At 50.8% G+C, this 25,154-nt stretch overlaps 1 protein-coding gene across 8 annotated transcripts in view; it reads right to left on the bottom strand.

Moving 5' to 3' along the window:
* enox2 (ecto-NOX disulfide-thiol exchanger 2) overlaps positions 1-25,154 on the bottom strand; it is a 180,980-nt gene that overhangs the window by 4,029 nt on the left and 151,797 nt on the right. For 7 of the 8 annotated variants that reach the window (XM_028960941.1, XM_028960946.1, XM_028960943.1 and 4 more), the window contains 9 exons: positions 24,517-24,723; positions 22,221-22,454; positions 18,746-18,958; positions 13,651-13,757; positions 11,234-11,348; positions 6,699-6,889; positions 4,301-4,423; positions 1,856-1,912; positions 786-891 (listed from right to left, as the gene is read on the bottom strand). In XM_028960941.1, coding sequence (XP_028816774.1) covers positions 786-891; positions 1,856-1,912; positions 4,301-4,423; positions 6,699-6,889; positions 11,234-11,348; positions 13,651-13,757; positions 18,746-18,958; positions 22,221-22,454; positions 24,517-24,723 — 1,353 coding nt within the window. The remainder of the gene's footprint in view (positions 1-785; positions 892-1,855; positions 1,913-4,300; positions 4,424-6,698; positions 6,890-11,233; positions 11,349-13,650; positions 13,758-18,745; positions 18,959-22,220; positions 22,455-24,516; positions 24,724-25,154) is intronic. The other variant, XM_028960945.1, reaches the window with a different exon arrangement.

The raw sequence follows: 25,154 nt of genomic DNA, 5'->3' as shown, positions 1-25,154 counted from the left end.
GCCACTGTCTTTTCAAGTGGAAGATTGGCGTTTGATCGAAGGCTCCCAGAATTTCCAAGACTCATCACCCACTTATTACAGCCAATAGAGCATCACGAATTCACCCAACCTGCGTGGCTTTTTAAGACACTGGACCATATTTTGGTCACATCCAGCGGTTCACTCATCAGAACACTAGAATTGAAGTCCTGACAACCTGCATGTTGGTGTTGGTAGTGGGCGTGGTCCCACGACACACCCTGTGTATAAGGGGAATTAGGAGTGGTAGTAGCCTAGTGGGTAACACACTCGCCTATCAAGCAGAAGACCCAGGTTCAAATCCCACTTACAACCATCGTGTCCCTGAGCAGGACACTTAACCCTGAGTGTCTCCAAGGGGGGACTGTCCCTGTAACTACTGGTTGTAAGTCGCTCTGGATAAGGACGTCTGGTAAATAATGTAAATGTAAATGTAAATGTAGTAACACGCAGTGGTAACACGCACTACAACTTACTTGGCGTCGGATAAATAAGCTGAATGACGTCACTGTCATCTCCAGACGAATAAACACTGGAGACAAAACCCTACAATAAACACACATTCAGACTCACGCTGCCTATTCTGCTCCCTGTTCCTCAATTCCTCGCTCCCACACACGGAAACACAAACACATCAGGCGAGCGGCCAAAACGCGATCATTAAAAGGCACCAGAGGCGAGGAAGGAACTCGTCTGGCAGGAGCCAGGCGGCGAGGTGATGGAGGCGGTCCAGGTGCTCCTTCAACCGCTCGACCGCATGAACTCACCCACGAGCAGCGCCTCCCGCTCCGACCTCACCGGGCTGGGCGGGCCCTTCTCCGGCTGGCCCTCCTTCTCCTGGCTGCAGGACACTACGGCTGAGGCGGCAGCTTCCTGCCGAGGAAGAGCAGACAGAGCAAAGCTCAGACAGTTCGTGGAGGCCCTGTGTCCGTGAGGGCGTACCTCAGGGCTACATTTTTGGTCCTCCATTACTCGGAAGTTCCCATATTAATTCAATTCTGAACTAGACAAGACTCTGGCAACTTAAAAATATTTCCTTGTATGATTTTGCCTTTGATTTATGTTTTTTTAATGCACTTGTATTTACATGGTTGATTCATGGCCACAGGACTGTAAGAAATAATAGAGTCCCCTTCACGGCTGCTGATCTCAGGTCAGCCGCAGGGACGGCCACCCACCCACAGCTGCGGAGTGAGGATGAAGAAACGAAGAGTGCGGTGTGCGCCTCGGTCGGCAAGTCTTTGGGTTTTGCATTAGTTTACATGGCAACTGGAGCCAAAAATGCTCTTAGTTTCAGCCGGGGAGCTTAGGCAGCGAACAGCAAGCTGCTCACGTCGACTCTATTACCAGGACAACAGAAGAAAGGAAGGACGGAAGAAAGAATGTTTGTGTGTGTAAGCAGTAACAAGGCTGGGTGTTAATGACCAAGAGGTTGTTCACAGCTGCTTTTTGAAGGGTTGTTGTGAAGGGCACAGAGGGTGGTATGATGGTGTGTGTGTGTGTGTGTGAGACAGAGAGAGACATATTCCCCATGATCAGTTACGAGCTTCAGGTGTGTTCGGAGTGACGGGCTTCCTCTCGAATCTCCCCCCACAGACCCACCCGTCATAACAGCTCCAGTCATTTATCCTGAGAGCAGGTTCTACTTCTTCTTCTGGTGCACTTTAATGATCTGTCATGTCACTGGAAGAGGCCGACACGTAAGGAAGTGTAAACAGGGAGGACTAGAGACGGGTAAAAGGAGGAAGAACAGAGTGACAGAGGTAGGCAGAGTGGGAGAAGTATGAGGGAGAGACAGAAGAGGAGGAGGAGAGGGAACGTCTCGCTTTCCACTCACATTGGCCTGATGAGCGTTCTCCTCGCCGGCTCTGTCCTCCCGCTCTGATGTCTCCTGCTGGAGACAATTACAAAAATGAGGAGAGATGTCAGTGAGTTATCTCTCTCTGTCACACACACACACACACACACACACACACACGCACTCACTAACGCGCACACACACACACACACACACACACACACACACACACACATGCACTCACTCACGCGCGCACACACACACACACACACACACACCGCAGGCAAAGAGGAAGAAGGAGGCCGTGTAAGAAGATGAAGTCTTGGTGGTGACCCACAGATACAGAGGGGTCAGTCTCTACAGATGGGCTTCATTACAGACACACTGCCCACACACACGCGCATGTTCCCAATCAGGAACAAAAACAGATTACAGTGTGTGTGTGTGTGTGTGTGTTGTGCTCATTGCTATTCCACTGCGGTGTGGAGCTGCAGTGCTGCTCGGTATTCCTCTCCTACACTCCAGCTCCGAGAAACAAACACCACCGGCGTCATTAAAACTCCAGAAAACATGGACGTACGCACACGCGCGCACACACACACACACACACACACACACACACACACACACACACAGTCAAAAAACAACATGATAATACCAATCAATGCAAAAGTGGCCATGAGTGAGATCTCACCCATATGGTGCCAATTCATCATGCGAACCCACAGATCCCATAACACACACAAACACACACACACACACACACACACACACACACACGCACAGTGAGGAGAAGAGGGAAAAAAACAGCCTCATCAGCAGCCGGGACAAATCTAAGAGAAAAACACCAGCAGCAAATTGATTTCTTTTTCTTCCATTAATGAGACTGTCGGCCATGATACATCACGGGCCGAACGCCTTCCTTTACCGTCCCATTCTGCACGGACCACTGCAGCCAGGACATCTCTCAGATTTCAATTAATATCACCCACCCGGGCACAAGGTCGCGCCACCCGATTAATGATCAATTACATAAAACAAGGGGACGCCAAGCCGCGGCGTGCGGCGGAAAAGCCGGGATAATCCAACCAGCCAATACGGCCAAAGACGAACAAAAATCAAACGCGGCGCATGCATCTGCATTACCCTTATCCTATTAAATCTCCGGTTTGACCCCAACTCTGCTTTATGTCAACAGCGACCTCGCGGCCCGTCCCCCGCGGCTCCCGTCCGCGCTGCCAAGATAAGATAATCCCCATGGCAACCCCAGCCGTGAGCGGCGTGCGGATGAGGGCGCCGGCGGTGAGACGCGGCTAATTGAACGAGGCTTTGCCCTCTCGCCGGCTGCGACGACGGCCGCCAATTTGTTTTCATGAGCGTCCACTGTAGCTGGGGGGGGTCCTGCTCGCTCACAAAATGACTTATTCCATTTTCTTGGATTTCTGTTCTGTCTAAAGTCCCCTAAAGTCCTTAAAGATGACAAGATATTATCTTGCTCACAAAGAATAATAATAATAATAATAATAAAAAAGAAAAAAATATGAACGCAAATGAGATCCCTGAGATTCAGGTATTGCTGTTGAGGCATAACAGAATCATGTAGAAAGATACCAGCCTTCTCTAAATTAGCATTCACATTTGAATAAATCAATAATTTATTTCTGTTTCTATCGATCATTTAACTACTGTAATCTCGATATTTGAATGTATTCTGACCAGCGACGACCGGTAGGAACAGGGGGGCGGATCTATTTAAACCCGACGAGGAGCTGTCTGTGGTGCTGATTCCCGCAGCTTTACGGGGTTAAAATAGCACTGACAAATTCCCATGTTTACATATAAATAAAAAAACATTTCGGTGCAGATTTTCTGTGTGAAGGTTGCGGAACGCAGGGCGTTCGGGAAGTTCTCCCTCCGGACCACCGTCTCCACTGAAGAGCAGAAGCGAGAGAACTTAAAGAGAACTTAAGAAAAATGCAGTTTTTTTTTTTTTTTTTTTCAAGCACTGAGCACAATTTTGCAGCTAATTTCATTTTAATTAGACAGGGAATCTGACACGGCGAATTCATTTGAGATCCCCGGAGCCGCGGCGACAGGCCAGACTCATTAACACTCGGCCTGACAGCCTTCGTCATCCAGCCCACTCTCCTCTTCCTCCTCACTGTTCTCACCAGGATCAGTGACGCAGATTCCCATCTGCTTAAATTCAGCCTGAGGGAGGAATATTCGAGCTGAGGTGGTTCATTCAAATTTCACACATTTCCACCCGACCCTCAAAATCCAGCAAACCACCTTCAGACCAACCACGCTGGAAACCGAACCTGGTGGGATCTGAGACGTCTCTTCACACCCTGCCATCCCGCCTGGAGAAGGCCAGAAACTCTCGGTTCCAGACTGCAACATCAGCAAAGCCTTGTGGGTAATCGCGTGTTCTGTTAAACGGCGCGGTGCTGCAAGGTTGAAGTGTGTGTTTGCTCAGCTCACCAGCAGGGCCTGCAGCTGATCCTTCAGGCCCTGCACCTGAGTCTCCAGCTTCTGGTTCTCCTCCGAGCTTTTCTCCAGCTCGCTCTCCTTCAGCTTCAGCTCCTCGCGGACCTTCAGTAATTGCTGCAGAGGGAGAGAGCAACTTATAACTTTTGATATTCAGATCATCACCACACATGAAGACCCTACTCCTTTCACATCACTGTCATATGATGCAAAGCTGTGACGCATTGAAGACATAAACATGTAGTTTCAAACAAGATTAAGAGAAGTAAGTCCTCTAGTTTAGGAGAGGACCTGTTCTCTGAACAGAAGAGCCTTCAAGAGATTCTTGAGCATGTTTGAAAGCTCTTGGAACCATCTTGGAACCATGGACAAGAACGGTCTAGGCTGGGTTTGCTGATGCCAAGAGGAGAGCGGTGGTCTTGGTCTGCTCCACCTCTGGGTTCCAGGTCCTCATATGACATGTCCTACGTCATTGTGCACCAGAACCCGACCTCAGACGAGTTTCCTCCCAGCATTTCTCGCCCGTCCGTCCTACTGGAGGCAGAGCAGATAGCTCAAATCTGGCGGAAGATCTCGAGAACACAAACGACCCATTCTCAGCTCTGCTTTCACACACTCCACCTCAATTGATCCTCCTCTCAACATGACAGATCGGCGTTTTCTTCTCTCCTGCTCCCTGGTAAGACCTCTGCTGGTTTGGGCCGTGCTACCTGCTTGTTTGCTTATGATAAGGCGGTAAATGTCCTCCCCTGGAAGTGCAGCATTAGCGGCGATAAATAAGCGGCGGGTCTGCGGGACGTTTGTGAGCCAGCGTGTGTCTGTGTATAAATGGCGACTTGCAGGGACATCCTTTGTGTGAATTTGTATAACTGTGAAAACATCTGATGATCGATAAACGGCTTTGTGGAAGGCTTCTTGGCGTCATTCCTTTACACCATCTGCACTAGCATTGTGTGTGTGAACACGCGGAAATGCACAGTTGCAGAAGAAAAAAGGCGTTTGTTTGTGAGCAGGTTTGACACAGCACACCATCAGGGTGGCATCGTTGCCGGTGGTAACCGGCTATTCAGCTAGAAGCTGCAGGCAGCAGCACCCGGACGACTCTGCCCCTGTGTGTGTCTGAGGCCAGGCCCAGTGCATTGTGGGGGAGCCGCCACCTGGCAATGAGGTTTCACTGACAGCCGCGCCTCAGCGAGGGAACCTTTCAGCTTTTATTTAGGTCCCGGCAGCCCTCATGAATAAACACACACACACACACACACACACACACACACACACACACACGTAGCAGCTGGCAGCAGAGTCGTCACGCTGGAGAAAAGGCTGGAAGTGAGACCAGCGGCGTCTACAGAGAAAGGGAGGAAACATCGGGGTTCATATCGGACCTGTCTGCCGAGCGAATTGGTTAGCGTTGGCGCCGCGAACGCGGGAGAGGACGGTCACCCCTGCCCGCAGGTGCCGGGACGCCGCGCTCGTTCAGGGCGCCTCCCTCTTCCAGCTGTCAAGGTCGGGCGGAGACACACCTGCAAGGGAGTCTTCCACTCTCCATAGGTTCCTCTGTGCTGCGGCATCTATTTATCACGCTGTCTGTGTGTGTGTTGCGATAATTCCTACTGTCTACGGAGGTCGGCCCACTGTGTGTGTGTGTGTGTGTGTGTGTGTGCCCGCAGGCTGTATTCATATCCGAGTGTCTGTGCGTGTTCGTGTGTAATTGTGTGCGTCATAGCCCATCTCCATGCTCATAGCTGCTGGGTGAGTCGAGCCAGAACAGAGAGTGTGTGTGTGTGTGTGTGTGTGTGTGTGTGTGTGTGTGTGTGTGTGTGTCTGTCTCTCATTGTCTGGCTCAGGCTAAATAAAAATATAAAATCTGTTCTCTTAAAACGCTTTCATTGCACCTAAAGGAAGATGTCAAATGGACGTTTTTGTAGACGCACCCCAGGCTGATGCGTGGGTAAACAGCCCGGTGGTGTCCTGTTCCGTCCCCCAGTCCTTCCCGTCCTGAATACCGATGGATGGATTTCAGCTTTTCTTGCTTATTGATTTCATGTTTTCCGGCGAGGAGGTTTAGTGTGTGCGTGCCCTGCTTTATAGTTTTGTGGGGGCTGAATGCATTCCAAAGACGAATAGTAATACCCCAAAAAAAGGGTACAAGTGACAAAACACTTGTTACCCCAGGTCCTCACAAAGCTATGAAGCCACGTGTGTGTGTGTGTTTTCCACGGCGAGACTCTCACACACAGCTGAGCTGTCATCTGCTCCACAGGGAGGAACCGGCTCAATTTTATTTACTCAGAACCTTTACAAAAGCGCCAGGGAGGATTCTAGAACGGTGCGTGCGAGTGTGTGTGTGTGTGTGTGTGTGTGTGTGTGTGTGTGCGCGTGCTGCAGTAACCTTCTGCATGCCCTGTAGCGCCTGCTGCAGGAAGCTGAGCTGCTGCTGCCGGCCGCCCTCCTCCTCGCTGTGCTGCGGCTGCGGCTTCCCCTGCTCCTGCTTCAGCAGCTCCACCTCGTTCCTGTAGGCGTCCAGCTGACAGCGCAGACTGTCGTTCTCCTCCTTCAGCGCCTCCGCCTGAGCAACCAGTCCTGACGCGCAAATTAAACACACAAAAAACGGCCATCTTGCAACTTCCAACTCGCCTTTTCTAATAATACCCTTTTAATGTAGATTTTTCTTTCCTTTTTATGTGAATTGTCATTGTGATACAGAGCACACGGTGTCACGGTGAAACGTGTCCTCTGTATTTAACCATCACCCTTGGTGACAGTGGGCACCATGACAGGCGCCCGGGGAGCAGTGTGTGGGGACGTCACCTTCATCAAGGGGACCTCAGTGGCACCTTGGCGCATCGGCATTTGAACCGGCAACCTTCTGATTACAGGGCCACTTCCTTAACTGAAATCGCCACCACTGGCCCAATAAAGACACTGTTTAGGTCCTAAGTAGGTACCTAAGATGAAGCAACAGGACTGGATTAACTGAGGAAGAACACAGAGAACCGGGGTTCTGGTGAGAGGGATAGTGGGAAGGAGAATACAAAGCAAGAACGGGGTGTTTAATAGGAGGTAGTGTGGGTGGCACTGGCCCAGTAGAACACACGCCCGTCTCTGAACCCAGGTTCGAACCCCACTTACTGCCATCGTGTCCCTGAGCAGGACACTTAACCCTGAGTGTCTCCAGGGGGGGACTGTCCCTGTAACTACTGATTGTAAGTCCCTCGGATAAGGACGTCTGGTAAATGCTTAAAGTGAAGTGATTGTAACATGTGATGCACAGCACACGGTGCACACAGTGAAATTTGTCCTCTGCATTTAACCCATCACCCTGAGTGAGCAGTGGGCGGCCATGACAGGCGTCTGGGGAGCAGTGTGTGGGGACGGTGACTTTGCTCAGTGGGTCCTCGATGGCACCTTGGCGTCTCGGGATTCGAACCGGCAACCTTCTGATTACGGGGCCGCTTCCTTAACCGCTAGGCCACCACTGGTGTTTTGTAGTTTTTCTGTAGAACAGAGTTCCTCTCTTCCTCTGCTGCACGTTCCGTCCCTATTTGTCGGGAGTAAATGGAAGGAAATTGTTGTTATAAAAGGCTTGACTTCCTGCCCCTCACCTACAGCAGAAATGAAAAGTGAAGAAGACGTGGCGCGGACGCGGCGCTTGATTCAATTACAGCTCCACTCAGCGCGCGGTGACGCCATCGACGTATCGCCAAGAGGCTGCGTCGCGCCGGGGAACCACCCCGGTGATGGAGAGCAGGTTTAAGCCGAGAGGTTCTCAGGATTAGAGGACGGGATGGAGGGAGTGTGAGTGACTGGACGGAGATGATAAGACCCCCCGAAGGGAGACGAGTCGTAACGACAGCCGCGTCTTCAGAGGATACCAGTGTGACCTGTGGGGTCATCCTCCAGCTTCAGAATGAGCTGTGTGTGTGTGTGTGTGTGTGTGTGTGTGTGCGCATGTGTTTAAACTGGCTTAGACCACCGATTTTTCTTAATGCTAATGGTGACAAATAATAATAATTCCAGGTTTTATCACCACCGGGCTGTCAACAGTGTCTTTAGAACACAATGCGTTTTAAATTAAAGTAGTTTCGATGATGCCTCTTCACGGGGTCAGAGGTCACGGGCCTCAGGGATAAGTCCATCAGGCCGAGTGTCAGCTGCTCATGCAGCAGGCAGTAATGAGGAGAGGAGAAATGCTGCTTAATATCTGGTACCAAATGTAAAGGGGTGAGATTAAAAACTAAACTAATGATCTTATAAAAATAATAAAAATTTGCCATTTCACCATTTGATGAAGGTATCGTCCCCACACACTGCTCACCGGGCACCTGTCATGGCTGCCCACTGCTCACCAAGGTTGTGTGACCGTGTTTGGTTGTCTCACCGTGTGACGTGTTGCAGTGTTTCACAATGAGTATCCCTTCACTGTCTTTTATGTGTTCTAGTGCAGTCACCAAAAAACTAAAGAGCCAATCATGATGTTCGATAATTAGAATGGGAGACATCAATGGGTCTGTGTACCTGACAGAACAGATACTGTCTTATTATTCATCAGTATTCTTCAGCTTTGAAATTGAACATTGAATGCATTTTGCCCCATTTACAACATTTGATGCAATTTAGCCATAAATGAATAAAAGTGATTGGCTAAAGTTTGTTCATTAATTGATTTCTGATGCTGGGTTAAAAATCTATGCATGGAGTAAGGCCATTGTACATCATATAGGAAATCACATTGACTATTCTCTCATGTAAAATTCCAGATAAACGTGACCACGCCCACTACCGACACCAACATGCAGGTTATCAGCCGCTTTAATTCAAGTGAACGTGACCACGCCCACTACCGACACCAACATGCAGGTTATCAGCCGCTTTAATTCAAGTGAACGTGACCACGCCCACTACCAACACCAACATGCAGGTTATCAGGCACTTTAATTCCTAGTGAACGTGACCACGCCCACTACCAACACCAACATGCAGGTTATCAGGCGCTTTAATTCCAGCTAACGTGACCACGCCCACTACCAACATGCAGGTTATCAGCCGCTTTAATTCCAGTGAACATGACCACGCCCACTACCAACACCAACATGCAGGTTATCAGGCGCTTTAATTCCAGTGAACATGACCACACCCACTACCAACACCAACATGCAGGTTATCAGGCGCTTTAATTCCAGCTAACGTGACCACGCCCACTACCAACATGCAGGTTATCAGCCGCTTTAATTCCAGTGAACATGACCACGCCCACTACCAACACCAACATGCAGGTTATCAGGCGCTTTAATTCCAGTGAACATGACCACACCCACTACCAACACCGACATGCAGGTTATCAGGCGCTTTAATTCCTAGTCAACGTGACCACGCCCACTACCAACACGCAGGTTATCAGACGCTTTAATTCCAGCATCCTGATGGGTGAACTGTTGATTGTGACATTAGTGGAATATACGTCTCTAAACGAGTACATGTTTGTGCAGCTGAATGAGAGGAGAAACGCGTGAGGAATAGAGGAAGGTGCCGCATTGATTGCTGAAACTCATCAAGCGATTCACCTTCCACCACATGGCAGGCTGTCGTATCGACCAGCAGCAGCCCGACTTCTGAGCTGCTGACTGTACAGAAAACAGGCGTTCTGCACACGGGGCTACAGCAGCGTGGTGAAGCACGTCGCCATCGATTAGGCTGAAGTCGTGAGAAAACGAGGGTGGGACTGTCACAGTGCTGCCAGCGAGGTTAAAATGTGTTTAAAGGGACTTCTGGAGGAGGATGAGGGGTTCGAGCCTCTCCAGGTGTGGACCTTCTCACGGCCTGATCATCAAGGTCCCTGGTCACCATGAACCAACACAAGGCACTGGAGACGTTTCAGGCCGCCGCCGGTTAACACAGCAGCTTCTGTACAAAACATCCCCTAATGGCACTTCAGCAGCATCCGGAACAACCCCAACTGAGGCGAGCGAGCAGCTGGCAGCCGCGCCCGCCGGCCTCTGCCAGCTCTCACATCTGACGTCCGCTGCTTCTGCTCCAATCTGTCCCCCGAGGGCACTGCCAGCGCGTCCCCACGCTGCGGCGGGTCACCGGATCTCCAGCTACGGAGGCCCTGTGGGGACCTGGGAATCACTGGGGGTTGTCACCACAACGAATTTAGCATCAGTGCCACTTCACAGGGAAATGTATTAATAAAAATGTAAATAAACATGTAATACACATGTAATACACATGTAATACATTTCCCGGTGAAGTGCTAAATTCGTTGTGGGGACAACCCCCAGTGATAAGCCAGACTTTAGAACAGAGTGATTTCAAATTATACACCAGCAAATCCCAGGGAATCGGAGTGGAGAGCAGGAAATAAAAACGGAAGTCAGGTTGTGACAGCTGGCAAATTGCAACTGTGACACATTTGGAACCTGATAATTTGACAGCAATCAGAATTTGCAGGTATGTAAAAAGCATTGAAGAAGCGTCATTATCATGGAGGTTTTTTGAGTTGTGGAGCGAGGTAGAACTTTATTACGATATATAAAGTGATATAAGAAATACAATAAATCAGAAAGTAATAAAAATGTGAAGGTAGTAATTAAGTAATGCGTTAATCGCACAGTCATGTGTCTTTCAGCACAGTCAATTTAGGTTAATTGTTCAGGCTCCTCCCATCATCTGTCCTACTAATTCTCACTCTCATAACAGTTAGATAAAAGGCTTTAAAAAGACCAATAAAATGTTTATTTGAAGTCTAACTTAGCGGCCTGACTCAATTTTTTTAATTAATAAAAATTGGGGCTGAGAAAGGGGGCGTGGCCGTGTGAGGAGCCACAACATTTCCCCATGAGAACCTTTTTTAGTGGCGAACGAAGGTGGCTTCAGGGCAGACGTATCTGGGAGGGTTTTGAAGATAGCAAGTTGCATTGTGGGTACCTGACTCGTCGGAGTCCTTGCTGTCGGGAACGTCCTCCATGTCGTCGTCCGACATCTCCATCTCCTCCTCCCGCCGAATGCCCATCAGCTCCTCGTTGTGAATGTTCCGGATCTCCTGTAGGGCAGGGGGAGAGGAGGAGGAGAACTGAGCTGTGTGGACACGCCCCGGTGCGAGACACTGCACATATGGAGTGGAAATGGAAAAAGACACACTAGCGGCCCACGCGGCCATTAACACGGCGCCAGCGGTGCGTTACGCCGTCGCTGCCAGACCAGCAGGGGGCTCCACACATGCAGGGGTGGAGAGTGAGAGCAGATGTCAGGGTATGTGTGCCAGGGTCCTCGTTGGGGTCGTTTTTCGCTGGTTAATTGTGTGCAAGCGGCGATACTTCACCAACACACACACACACACACACACACACACACTGTCCCATGACGGCATGAGACAAAGGCCCAGCGTAAACACCGCCATCTGTCCAGTGCCGCGGAACGCACAGTCTCCCGGTGAATTACCGGGGCTGCAAAAACAAACAGACCCACATGCACCGCGGGTGCTGGGACCACTGCTGGGACGGCCTCCATCTTTCCGGCCCCTCGATGTTCTGAACTGGATCCATCAGCACAACCGTTAATGTTGCTTCGGCGCCGCTGCTGGCTGGAGAGCGGTGAAGAAGGCGCTTACTAAACGACGCATCGGCGCACTCGCTCATGCTCGATCGGCGGCTCTGAGAACGATCCGGCCAGCGTCCGAAGAAAAAACATGGACCCGAGTCCCTCCAAAACCCCAGGAAGATTAATGGAGTTCGGGGGGGACATGCGACTCTTAATTACTTTCACGCAGCCGGGTGAAAACGCCGCGATGGCGGCATCTGAAGGAATCACCGCCTGCCACACCGGTGATAACAGAGGCGAGCCGTCCATATTCAACCGCCGTTCAGCACAATACACACGGTCAGATGTTCCAAAAATCTCCTCCTTTTTCAGAGAAAAATCATTTAAACCCAACTCTAAGTTGCAAGGACATGTTGTATGGAAAAGGCACCACTAGATGGCGCTGCCTGACTCCACAGAAGCACCACTCATCATTTCATCATGAAGTGAAGTGAAGTGATTGTCACATGTGATTGTCACAGCAGCACAGCACATGGTGCACACAGTGAAATTTGTCCTCTGCATTTAACCATCACCCTTGGTGAGCAGTGGGTGGCCATGACCAGCGCCCGGGGAGCAGTGTGTGGGGACGGTGCTTTGCTCAGTGGCACCTCAGTGGCACCTTGGTGGATCGGGATTTGAACCGGCAACCTTCTGATTACGGGGCCACTTCCTTAACCACTAGGTCACCGCTGCCCCAGTTATTCAATATGTTATTCAATAAAAATTCTGCTACAGTTTTTTAGCAGGAGGCAAAACAGGGGTGCAAAAAACAACTACCACGGGGTCTCCAAGCAGGGGGACTGTCCCTCTCAGTGGCTCTGGATCAGGGCGTCTGAGAAATGTTGTAAATGTGTGAAAATGTATTTTGGAAAGAATAACTTTCGGCGAGACGGCTGCTTTAGGTAGATGAGTACTCTAAAAGTAAAAAAAAAATAAAATTTTTAAATAAAACATTTACTTGACAAACACAGAATTTCGTTTTGTGCGACAACAGAAACCATGGTGATGCGCGGCGGCACTAAATATAAAAAAAATAATAAAAAATTTCCAACGCGGTTAGGACCGGAGGCAAATACGGGCCCCGCGCGATTTTAACTAAAAGAATAGAAGAACAAATTCCAGCAGAAACTGTAGGCCACGTGCAGCGTCACGAACATCGCCCGACGCCAACCCGACTCGTGGACGCGGAACGCGGTGCGGCGCGTTGCCGGCGTTTTAAAACAACCCACCTACCTTTACTGGAGAGGAACAGAGAGTCTAAAACCTGCAGCAGCACCGTTAGGGGGCGGAGGGGGCGGTTTTAATGGCGCGGCTGTCGGGCGACACCGCAGAGTCAATCTGGGACTTACCAGCTTGATTGCGCCGTGACGGACGGCCTCGGCCGCGAGCCGCTGTGGGTGGCGGCTGCAGGTGGGGAAAGGGGTGTATTGTTCTGCACACCGTGTGTGTTTGATGCCGAGTGAAGTCGGTGTGTGAGTGAACATGCATGCTTGTGCGCACCTGTGTGTTACCTCCGACTCAGGCTGGGGCGTGGCCCAGGTCAACAGGCCCCACCCATCCCACACACACACACACACACACACTGATACACTCTCTCGCTCTACCTTGGTGGAGAAAACACCAACCACACAAACCAAGAGCGGAGGACAGGGGAGCAGAGGACGTGTCAGAGCAGGACACCGGCAGGGTTGTGACATCATGACAAGACCAGGGGTGACACACACTGATGCACGAATCAAGAAGAAGAAAAAGCACCAACCAACCTCCGCTTGCTTCCGCCACATGTCCAGGTTCTTGCGCTGGGCTTTGGAGAAATGGTCCCATGCCTTTTGTTTGGAGGCGGCGTGGAATACTGACACAATCAGCTCAACTGTGGCGGGGGGGGGTGGGACCAGGGTGACCAGTGACCGTCCAGAGAGAGAGAGAGAGAGAGAGAGAGAGAGACAGGGAGCCAATGGGGGAGGAGCAGAGGAATGAAAAAGTGGCGTCAGGTAGGAAGGCAGTCAGGTACGTTTTACCCCCTTCTTCTTCTCTCCTTCCTTCCCCTCCCCGTCCCTTCCACAAAAACAAACTGCTCATTTCTGGAGGCGGGGCTTACAGGGTCTGGATGCAAGTTGTGAGCTGTTGTGTTTCGACTGATACGTGACCGTGCTAATGATGAGAGTAAATGTGAATAAATGTACTGGTACAAAGATGAATTAGACCCTCCTTCGCCACAGAGTTGATGTCAAAGGCAGAAATAATATATTTCTGGAATTGTTTGGTAGGCGAGTTGAGTAATTTGTGTGTTTTTCAGGTCTCACCTTTATCAGTGCTCAGACGCTGCCGAGCGCGGCCTAATGAAACGTGGCTGAGCGTTGGCGGCCGCGGACGTGACGTTCCACTAATGACACCTCATTAATACGCAGAAAGTGAGAAATCTGGCGAGAAGTGAGCGCGCGGCGTTTCTTCCCCGTGATGTTCGGCCTTTTCCTCCCTCTGCTGATCGCGGCGAGATAACAAATGGCGGGAAGGGCGGCGGCGGAGGACAGCGGTGGCGTTGTGGCCGCGGACCCGCCATCTGTGACACCTCTGATGGGTCGAGGGAGAGCGAGCGAGAGAGAGAGAGAGAGAGATAACGGGCGAGCAAAAAAAAAAAAAAAGAAAAAAAAGAATCCCGTCAAAATAAAGACCGAGGTTGAGAGGTGAGAGGTCAATAACGGCAGGTTCCAGAGTTTTCTCCAGTCGTGGTCATTTATTTGGAACGCAGAGGAAGATCAGAACTTACCGAGTGCCAAAGCGCGTTTATTCGTACCGCACTAGATGGAATAAAATGGAGTAAAAAAAACAACCGCTACGGGTTCTTTTTAATTCATGGACATGATTCTGTTTTAATGCTAGTCAGAAATGAAGGACGTTTTATGTATTTCTGACGGAATCTTTGACCCTCTGAAATAAACGGGCAAACGGACAAAAACAAAATTCTCAATTCTCGCTGCAAGATGTTCTCGTCGCCACGAGAGAGTTCCGCTTTTCTTCTCGTTTCCGCCCCTACAGAAGCAAATTCAATCACGTTTCTCATTTCGCTCGAGAGTGCCACTCAACGCCAGCCGACAGGGGAGCCGGACGTGGCACCGGCTCCGACACTACCGCAGACTAAACGCATGCAGCCATGCGACGAGGGCCCGAACCGGGCCAAGCCGCCTTTCTCGCTCATCAACCAATCGGGGGGGGAGTTGTGTCCCTCATCGGCCCAGAGGAAGCATCTCCAACCAGGATACACTTGCTTTGTATTGATTAAGCACAGTGGGGTCGGACCGAACTGGATCCGGTGGAACCATGTCCGTTTTTTACCCGTTAATTATTCTGCATTAATTTCTTGGCCTGGCGTATTAACAGAATTTGAACATATTAGCTTCCGGCTCATCCGGAGTTATGAATCGGCCGGGTTCCACCCTCTCACACTGTAAAACCATGGGACACGAATCCCATGGGACTAGGACCGAGGGAACTGCCATGTTAACACACGGCTAAACAGTTATGGAACCCTCAAATCTACCAAAAAAATTAAAAACTGCATGAACATAAACGGACCTTGAATTCAACATGATTTTCATTATAATTTCGTTGCCTCCCGCACGTCCGTTTGTAGAAGCGCACGTCTGCTCCGCAGCGTAGATCTCAGAACGCGGACGCAGGCCACGGCACCGTCCCCGTCCGGTCACGCGCTCTGCAGCTATGATGGCGAGGAAGGATTTCTTATCGTCCTTTCAAAGGGGGTCTTAATAAACCCGGGCGAGTCAATAAGGCCACCGCAGCCCATTAACACGGAACGGCGCGATCAATAGCGACTTCAGCATCTTTTAATTTGATGGAGGAGATCGATCTGAAGGACAGCAAGGTGGTGATTTCACCACGTGGCGACAGACTGGCGTGACACCGCGGCATCATGGGTAAACTCCCCCTCAGTCAGACATGAGAGCGGGTGTTAAAAAGCGGGACTTCAGAGGCCCGAGTTCCAACCCGCCGGGTCCTGCACATCAACTAAAAAGGAACCTGATCTGAAGAGAGGACACGTCCTGGTAACCATAGCAGTGGTGACATCACGAAAAACGAGCATACAGAGAACGTACAGAGAGTGCAAGAGGGAAAAAGCAGGTTATTGCAGACTTTCAATTACCAATCAATTAATCAGGAAGAGAGAGAGAGAAAAGGAAGGGGGGATGAGGGAGTGAGAGTGGAAGAGGGAGAGAGGGACAGGAAGAGCAAAGAGAGAAAAGGAGGGGGGAATGGGGAGTGAGAGAGGAAGAGGGAGAGAGGGACAGGAAGAGAGCGAGAGACAGAGAAAAGGAGGGGGAGATGAGAGAGTAAGAGGGGATGAGTGAGAGGGACAGGAAGGGGGAGAGAGAGAGAGAGAGAGAGAAAAGGAGGGGATGAGAGAATGAGAGGGGATGAGTGAGAGAGGCAAAGGAAGAGAGAGAGAAAAGGAGAGGGGGGTGAGGGAGTGAGAGAGGATGAGTGAGAGAGGGACAGGAAGAGAGAGAGAGAGACAGAAAAAAGGAGGGGGGGTGGGGGAGTGAGAGAGGAAGAGGGAGAGAGGGACAGGAAGAGAGCAAGAGAGACAGAGAAAAGGAGGGGGGATGAGAGAGTGAGAGGGGATGAGTGAGAGAGGGACAGGAAGAGAGAGAAAAGGAGGGGGGATGAGAGAGTGAGAGGGGATGAGTGAGAGAGGGACAGGAAGAGAGAGAGAGAAAAGGAGGGGGGATGAGAGAGTGAGAGGGGATGAGTGAGAGGGGGACAGGAAGAGAGAGAGAGAAAAGGAGGGGGGATGAGAGAGTGAGAGGGGATGAGTGAGAGAGGGACAGGAAGAGGGAGAGAGAAATGAATCCCATCAGAGTGTCATCTGCTCAGGACGATTTGGTTAACGTTCTTCGTGGTGGTGGTGGGCGGAGGAGAAGGTGCGGTTCTACTTACTTGACTCCATCTTAAGTCCCTGTGACAGATTTCTGGTGTAGTAGAGGCGTGCCGGGCCGTGCCACATACCCTACCTGCGTCCGCCACGGCGCTGCCAGGGGCGGGACTTACCTTCTCTCCGCCGCCGCCGCACAACAACGCTGATTTATGTTTGTTTTGTTTGTGTGAATTTTTTGGTGTGATGAGCTCTTGCCGCAGCTACATTACGGCCCTTCCCATGTTACGCCTATCACGAGTCTCGTACCACGCCAGTTGTGTCTCGCCGCCGCTCCCGAGCACCGCGCCACCAGGGGAACGAAAAAAAAGGCAGGAATTACAAAGGAAAGGCCCAGCTGAGGTGGGTGGCGGTTGTACCAGAGACGCGAGAGATAAAGGGCACCGCGGCGGCGGGGAACCCTGTCATGTGTCCCGGGTAAATTAGGAGAAGGCGTCTTGTTAACCGCGCTCACCTCTGTCATCTCTCAGCACCGGTGTCCGGCGATGACAGCAGGCATGTGCGCATGTCACCGCCGCCGCGCTCGGGGCCCGACGTGGCGCCCGAAAGGTGCCGCACCACCCTGAGTGTCATTAGGGCAGCAGTCACTGTCACTTACCCACTTCCTGTTCCTGTTCTACACGCTCCTGCAGTTCCCAGCTCTCTCTCTGTGTGTGTGTGTGTGTGTGTGTGTGTGTGTGTGTGTGTGTGTGTGTGTGTGTGTGTGTGTGAGAGTGTGTGTGTGCGCGCGCGCGTGACAGCGATCCGACGTTTCATTTCCTCGTCCTTTTGATCATTCAGTAATAATGAGACGTGTGAACCTGACACGAGGCGCTGAACAACACTTGACTGCCTCCATTCAGTGTGTGTGTAAGGTGTGTAAGGCTGGTGTGTGTGTGTGTGTGTGGGTAAGGTGTGTGCGTGCAACATGTCTGTGTGTGTGTGTAAGATGTGTGTGCGCCTGTGTGTGTGTGTAAGATGTGTGTGTAAGATGTGTGTATGTGTGTAAGGCGTGTGTGTAAGGTGTGTGTGTGTAAGGTGTGTATGTGTGTAAGGTGTGTGTGTGTGTGTGTGTAAGGCATATGTGTAAGGGTTGTGTGTAAGGTGTGTGTATGTGTGTAAGGCGTGTGTGTGTGTGTGTGTGTGTGTAAGGTGTGTGTATGGCATGTGTGTGTAAGGTGTGTGTGTGTATAAGGCGATTGTGTGTGTAAGGTGTGTGTATGTGTGTAAGGCATGTGTGTAAGGCGTGTGTGTAAGGCATGTGGGTCTCCGGGGTCTCCGATTCCAATCATGTCTGTTCTCCGTTGTTGTCCCTGGCTGGTGGAACAACCTACCCTCCTCCACACGACTAGCCGAGACTATCACCACTTTTAAGAAGAAGGTGAAAACCCTCTTATTCCAAAAATATTACAGACAAATTTAACACATACACATGCATACACATTTAACAAACAAATACAAAATGTATAAATACATTATAATTTTTCTTAGTCTAGCACCCAACACTCTCCGAGCATGCTCTTCAATGACAAGTCTAAGCCTTATCAGGGCTCTTAGTTTGTATACTTGATATTCTATAGAAATCGAACGAGAATTGCTGGTGTCTTCCCATTGTAAGTCGCTTTGGATAAAAGCGTCTGCCAAATAAAGTAAAGTAAAGTAAAGTAAGTCATGTGTGTGTAAGGTGTAAGGCATGTGTGTGTAAGGTGTGTGTGTGTGTTTAAGGTGTGTATGTGTGTGTATGTGTGTAAGGTAGGTGTAAGGCATGTGTGTGTAAGGTGTGTGTGTGTAAGGCATGTGTGTAAGGCATGTGTGTGTAAGGTGTGTGTGTGTGTGTGTAAGGTGTGTATGTGTGTGTAAGGTGTGTGTGTGTGTGTAAGGTGTGTGTGTGTGTGTGTGTAAGGCGTGTGTGTGTGCAGGTCTGTGCTTACATTGTACTAGTATGCAGGCGAGTGAGTTCTTGAACTTCTCCTTGGCCTCCTCCATCTCCTTCTCGTGCGCGGCCTTCTCGCTCATCAGGCGGCGGATGTGGCTGTTGGACGACTGGATCATGGAGTAGAAGTTGTTGGCGTTGCGCCGGCTCACCTCGCCGCGCTCCACCCAGGTCAGCAGGACGCGCACCGCCTCGGGGAACTTGGAGTCGTCTGGCGGCGAGCGAGAGAGAGAGAGAGAGAGAGGGAGGGGGGGCGGCGGGTGAGAAGGGAGGCGGAGCGACAGATGGCGAGGAGGAAGGTGCCACGCCGGCGGCGTGCCACAGAGGGACCCCGGCACGTCACGGTCGGTTCCCGTCGCCGACGCTAGTTAGCGGGACGAGGCGAATCAGGCCAGACGGCGCGAACGAGGCCGAGCACCGCAGGGCGCCACGTTCACACCGCATTCACCGCGGCCTGGAGCCACCGCGCGTCACAGAGTCACCTTCATTAACGCTTCATTGTTTTCTTTGTTGGCTCGACGCGTCCGTCACGTCCCCTCGTCCCCGGTCACCGCGGGCCGGGACATTTTATCATAACGCCGGGGGACGGGAGGCGATTGGTTCTCATTGTTAATAACACAATCGCACTCGCGACTGAACGGGCGTCGGCTCACCGGCTGTCCACACAAACAAACAGGCGACGCTGAGGAGCGACCGCACACACACACATACAGACACGCCGGTAATTTACCGTGATTTACCCGCTGATTTCTGGGTAAATTGCTTCCTGCCACCAACACGTTTAACACCAATGGAGTTGAACAATGGAGCTCACTCACACTCACACTCACACTCACACTCACACTCACACGGAAAAAACACTTTTTTGCTATTTGTTCAAGAGGCGTCTCAATAAATCAGACGTCCGCCCTGGGGCAGTGGTGGGCTGGCGGTTAAGGAAGCAGCGCCGCAATCAGAAGGTAGCCGGTTCGAATCCCGACCCGCCAAGGTGCCACTGAGGTGCCACCGAGGTCCTCCTGATGAAGGTCCCGTCCCCACACACTGCTCCCCGGGCGCCTGTCATGGTGCCCACTGCTCACTCAGGGTGATGGTTAAATGCAGAGGACAAACTTCACTGTGTGCACCGTGTGCTGTGCTGCTGTGTATCACGTGTGACAATCACTTCACTTTAAACTTGAAGAAGGTCCCGTCCCCACACCTGCTCCCCAGTGGGCGCCTGTCATGGTGCCCACTGCTCACCAAGGGTTAAATACAGAGGACACCTTTCAACGTGTCACCGTGTGCTGCGCTGCAGCGTCTCACAATGACAATCTGGTCACTTTTTACTTTTAATTCTTCTGACCAGCCGTTTCGTGCTTCGTGTACGACTTTCGAGTTAAAAGCGATCAGTCTGGCTGTCGAAGAAGCAACCAGAGCCGCTGCACGTGAGCACGATGACGATCGATGGCTTTTGCCGGAGAGTTCCTGTGGACCTTCAGGCTGCTCAATTCCGGTACTAGACGCTGGGACGCCGGTGGATTATGGACAAGCGCATCTTATTTATGTGCAATTTGTTTGTTCTTTTAAAAACGAGCGTACCGGTGCGCTCTACAGACTGAATATATGGATTTATAGAGAATGGCCAACTGTACCAAACGCACAACTCTCAGGTTTTAAATAAGATAAAAACAATAAAGGACATAACAGAACAGTGAGATTTAATGTGAGTTTCAATAATCCAGAATGAGGACTCACTGTGCATGAGAGCTGTCAATCATTCTAAACATCAGCAGCGATCGTGTTCAGGGCGGCGGGTTCCTCCTGCTCGCCAACACCGGTGAATACTGAGCCCGACTTACACCAGCAAACAAGCATGGCGAGTGTGCACGATCAAAACGTCCATATTCATACAGTCATGGCTTTGTCGGTCTTAAATGGCCTGTGTGTGTGTGTGTGTTGCGTGTGTGTGCGTGCGCGCGCGCGTGCATGTGTGTGTGCATGTATGTGTGCGCGTGTGTGCATATGTGAGTGCATGTATGTGTGTGTGTGCGGGTGTGTGTGTGCGCGCGTGCATGTGTGTGCATGTATGTGTGCGTGTATGTGCACGCGTGCATGTGTGTGTGCATGTATGTGTGTGTGTGCGCGCGGGTATGTGTGTGCGTGGGTGTGCGTGCGGGTGTGTGTGTGTGCATGTATGTGTATGTGTGCGCGCGGGTGTGTGAGTGTGTGTGTGCGCGCGTGCATCTGTGTGTGCATGTATGTGTGCGCGCGGGTGTGTGTGTGTGTGCGTGTATGTGCACGCGTGCATGTGTGTGTGCATGTATGTGTGTGTGTGCGCGCGGGTATGTGTGTGCGTGGGTGTGCGTGCGGGTGTGTGTGTGTGCATGTATGTGTATGTGTGCGCGCGGGTGTGTGAGTGTGTGTGTGCGCGCGTGCATCTGTGTGTGCATGTATGTGTATGTGTGCGTGGGTGTGCGCGCGGGTGTGTGTGTGTGGGTGTGTGTGTGTGTGTGTGAACAGTCCTGTTGATTTATTTACATTCGTCTCTGACTGCACAGCCCCTCAAAGCTCCATCCAGCGATTTGCATTAATAATCCATCATCCGAAACCACGGCAACCTGGCGTAATCGTTAAAAGAGCCCCTCAGCCGGTATGAAGCGGGGACAGAACGCGTGATGACACTTTCGTTCCTCCTCTTTCGACACCAAACGTGCCGTTTCGCGAGGCGCATGGCAGCTGGCTGCGGAACACTCTAGTGTGTGAAAAGTCGCCTGTCGCCGCGGTTCTCTGTCGAACCCGGAGTGGAAATGATTCGTTTGCGACTAATTGTACCGCCGTTGGCCGTGGAGGTTTGTCAGGGTGCCGGGTCTCGGTGAGGGGCTTCCTTAAGTGCTGCAGCGCTCCTCTTGTCCCAGGTCCATCTCGCCAGACGACGCCTCAAACGCCATTTAACCAGATTTACAGACAGAACCAAACCACCGCCTGCTAGTTACCTGGAACTAACTACCCAGCCCAGCTTGTTATTATTTCTGAACTTTAAAAAGGGGAGGAGCCTGCAGGCATGATTGTCAGCTCGCACGCGCCCTACTTCCTCATTCTGGATGATCTGTCAATATGTGCAGCGTCCATCTGCTCCCATTCTCTGCACTTCTTATACCTCTTGCACACAAACGTCTGAGAAGGAATAATACTTGTAGTGCACTTCTAGAACGTTCCTTCAGAAATAGGGGTGTGTATTGGCAAGGATGGAAATACGACACGCATCACAGTACAAGGGTCATGATACGATTATATCCCGATATTATATCCCGATGAATATATCGATATTTTCCAAAGAAATGATACAAAAAGCTCCAGTATAATCTGGGTTTATTCTACTGGTTTTTATTAAAAAAATTGAGTCATTTTGTTGTAATTGGCCAGAAGCTGCAGATGGAACTAAAACTGAAGATGAGATGAGACGGGGAAAACCGGAGAATCCGTAAAGCGCCCACCTTTGATCTTCTCGCCGAGCTGGCTGCATTCGTGCTCCGAGTAGTGGACGATGGGGGGCGGGGACGGCGGCCGCAGCCGGTCCTCCTCGATGCGGCGGCGGTGGCGCTCCTCGCGCGCCAGCATGCGCTGCCGACACTCCCACTCGTACAGGTCGTCCCGCGCCTGGGCGAAGTCCACGTGCAGCCGGCCCGTGTCCTTCTTATCCGTGCTGGAGCCCAGCCTGATCCGGTACCCTGCGGCAGAGAGGGACTCCCCGTGAGGCTGTGACCAAGTAAACCAGAAAAAGGCCGAACCCAAGCACACTGACCTTTATTAAAAACCCATTCTGTATTTATCCATGCGCTTCGAACTGCCGGATTCGGCCTCACTTGGAAGCCCTTGTAATCCACGCCGTGATTTATGATGCGGGGAACCTTGGGCGCTCTAAAGCCCCAGCTGCATTATTACCGGTGTGCGAGCGGAAATGCCATCTTCGGGGACTCGTCCCTCCATCCGCCCTCCCGTCTTCTCCGGCCTTCTAAAGGCACCACTTCTAATCTGTCTGTGCCTCTGTCAGAACCGCATGAAAGCCGAATAAACAGAACCGCGCGGCTGGATGAGACGGGGAAAGACGGAATATATCATCTGCGGATCTTCTCGAGTAAAAAAATACCTCTTGAGCTGCATGTTGGACTTTAGTGTCGGTAAGTTTAGACTTACACACATGCAACATACATTACAGACGATGCTCCCAGTGGGTAACACTCTCGCCTATGAACCAGAAGACCCAGGTTCAAACCCCACTTACTACCATCGTATCCCTGAGCAGGACACTTAACCCTGAGTGTCTCCAGGGGGGGACTGTCCCTGTCACTACTGGTTGTAAGTCGCTCTGGATAAGGGCTTTTGGTAAATGCCGTAATGCTCCTGAGCCTGTGTTGCCAGATCCAGCCTAGCATTGCCAAACAATTAATATACCCAAGTCATGCAAGCAATGTTTATTGTCAATGTTAATATCTTTAATATCTTCTGAGCCATGGCTCAAAAAAAACCCTTCGAACCCAACAACACTTCTCTTATCACTCGTCTACACCTCTACAACACACACAACATACACAGAGTACACAGTTACAATACAAGTGACGTTATATGAAATCAGAAAAATATGAGGAAATTGTACACTTGAGACCTATCGACTGACAGATTGTGATGAATCGGCTCGATTTCGTGTCATTCATGTGTAAAGTTGTAAAAACCAAAACTACTGCAGTGTGGGGTGTTTTTTGTGTGTGTGTGTGTATTTAACTGAAGATTTAGTGTAAAATGCTTGCTAATCTATAAAACACCCTCCAATCTAACCTTCACCCTCATCAGCATTCAAACAAAGAAAGGAGAGGTTAGTGTGGGCGGAATGAAATCAGATGGTGTGTTTGTGTACTAGGTGTGTGTGTGTGTGTGTGTGTGTGCGTGTGTGTGAGATGTAAGTAAAGCAGAGGAAAAAAGCAAGAGAGGAGGAGGATGAATAAGAGAGGGGAACAGAGAGGTCGCTCGTGTTAGCCCTGTCAGAAGGAATGAGAGTGGTCCTTCGCGCACTTCCGCCGCGGCCCGCCCCCGCATGGCCCTGCGCCCGCCCCCTCCCGCGCCTTTGGCTTTACGGCTCCCAGACGTCGTTAAATATTTCATATGGTGTGTTCGCTGTGTGAAATGAGTGGCGTTATTTATGGAAAGGCCTGCAGAGCCCCGTCACAAGGACACGTAATATATGGGCCACAGCTTCCATCTCGCAAAAAAAAAAAAAAAACCCAAACAAACAAATAAATAAATAAGTGGCCCCACCCTCTCTCTCCTCGTGACGTCCTGAGGAGACGGCAACAGTCAGAAAACGGTAAATAACGGCGAGAGCATTATTGCCGCGGCCCGCGCCTCTAAACGGGCTTTTGTGAAGCAGGGATATACGTCCCGCTGTTTGCATACAGATGGTGATTTAGGGCCGTGTCTGGCGATGGCGTGCTGAGGAAGCCCGATAAGGTACGAGAGGGAAAGGTCTGTTTTATCCCCTTGGTCCGACTCAATAACGAGAAATGGGAATTTACTACGCTATAAAAGGGCCAGCTTTCTTGTCTCCTCGTTGACCTCCATTCACCAGGCCGTGGTCCTCATATTGCGGCGTGCAAGCGCAGAAAATGTCCCCACTGGGCCTCTCGATTCCCACACATCCATCATGCGTTGTGTGAATGGGATGAACAACACCTCTAGATAAGTGGTGATCAGGCTGCAGTGCACGTTTCAGGGCATTGTGGGTAAGAGGACTCGTACCGGACAGGAAAAGTGCCTTGTCCACCATCTGCTCCTCGGCAAAGCGGATGTGGCAGAAGTTCTTCTTGCTCTTGCGGATGGCGACGATGTCGCCTGCCTGCTCGAAGATCTCCATGATGATCTGCTCGGTGCCGTTCTCCGGCAGTCCTCCCACGAACACGGTCTTGCAGCCGGGGGGTCTCTCCCTGGTGGCTGGAGGGGGCAGATCTGGGAAAAAATAATTAAAAATAAAACCACTGATCCTTGTTTATCTACGTCCCCCTCATCCCCTCAAGTGTAATAATCTGCTTGTGCAATATTCTCATCCTGCAGATATTCGCAGTTCTTATTACTGTGTCCACATTTACCTTGTGGCATATATTTTATTATTTCTTTTTTTGTATTTTGCACCTTGTCTTTGGTGTGTGCATATTTAATATTAAACTGGGTATCTGTTGGCTCGCTGCCATTATGCAATGAGAGGAAATTGTGCATTTGGTCTTTATAACAAACACCGCAACTGAAGACGAGGGTTCTACGGGGGAAAGAAGCAGCATTTACTCCACAAATACGTTCATAATCAATGTAATACTGCTGCTTGATAACAGAAGTCACTCTGCAGAAAAATACGGATCTGATTGAAGTGAGTCGGCTTTTAA

The sequence above is a fragment of the Denticeps clupeoides genome, chromosome 18, assembly GCF_900700375.1.
Source record: "Denticeps clupeoides chromosome 18, fDenClu1.1, whole genome shotgun sequence".
Classification (NCBI taxonomy): Eukaryota; Metazoa; Chordata; class Actinopteri; order Clupeiformes; family Denticipitidae; genus Denticeps; species Denticeps clupeoides.
This window is presented reverse-complemented; position numbering and strand designations above follow the sequence as displayed.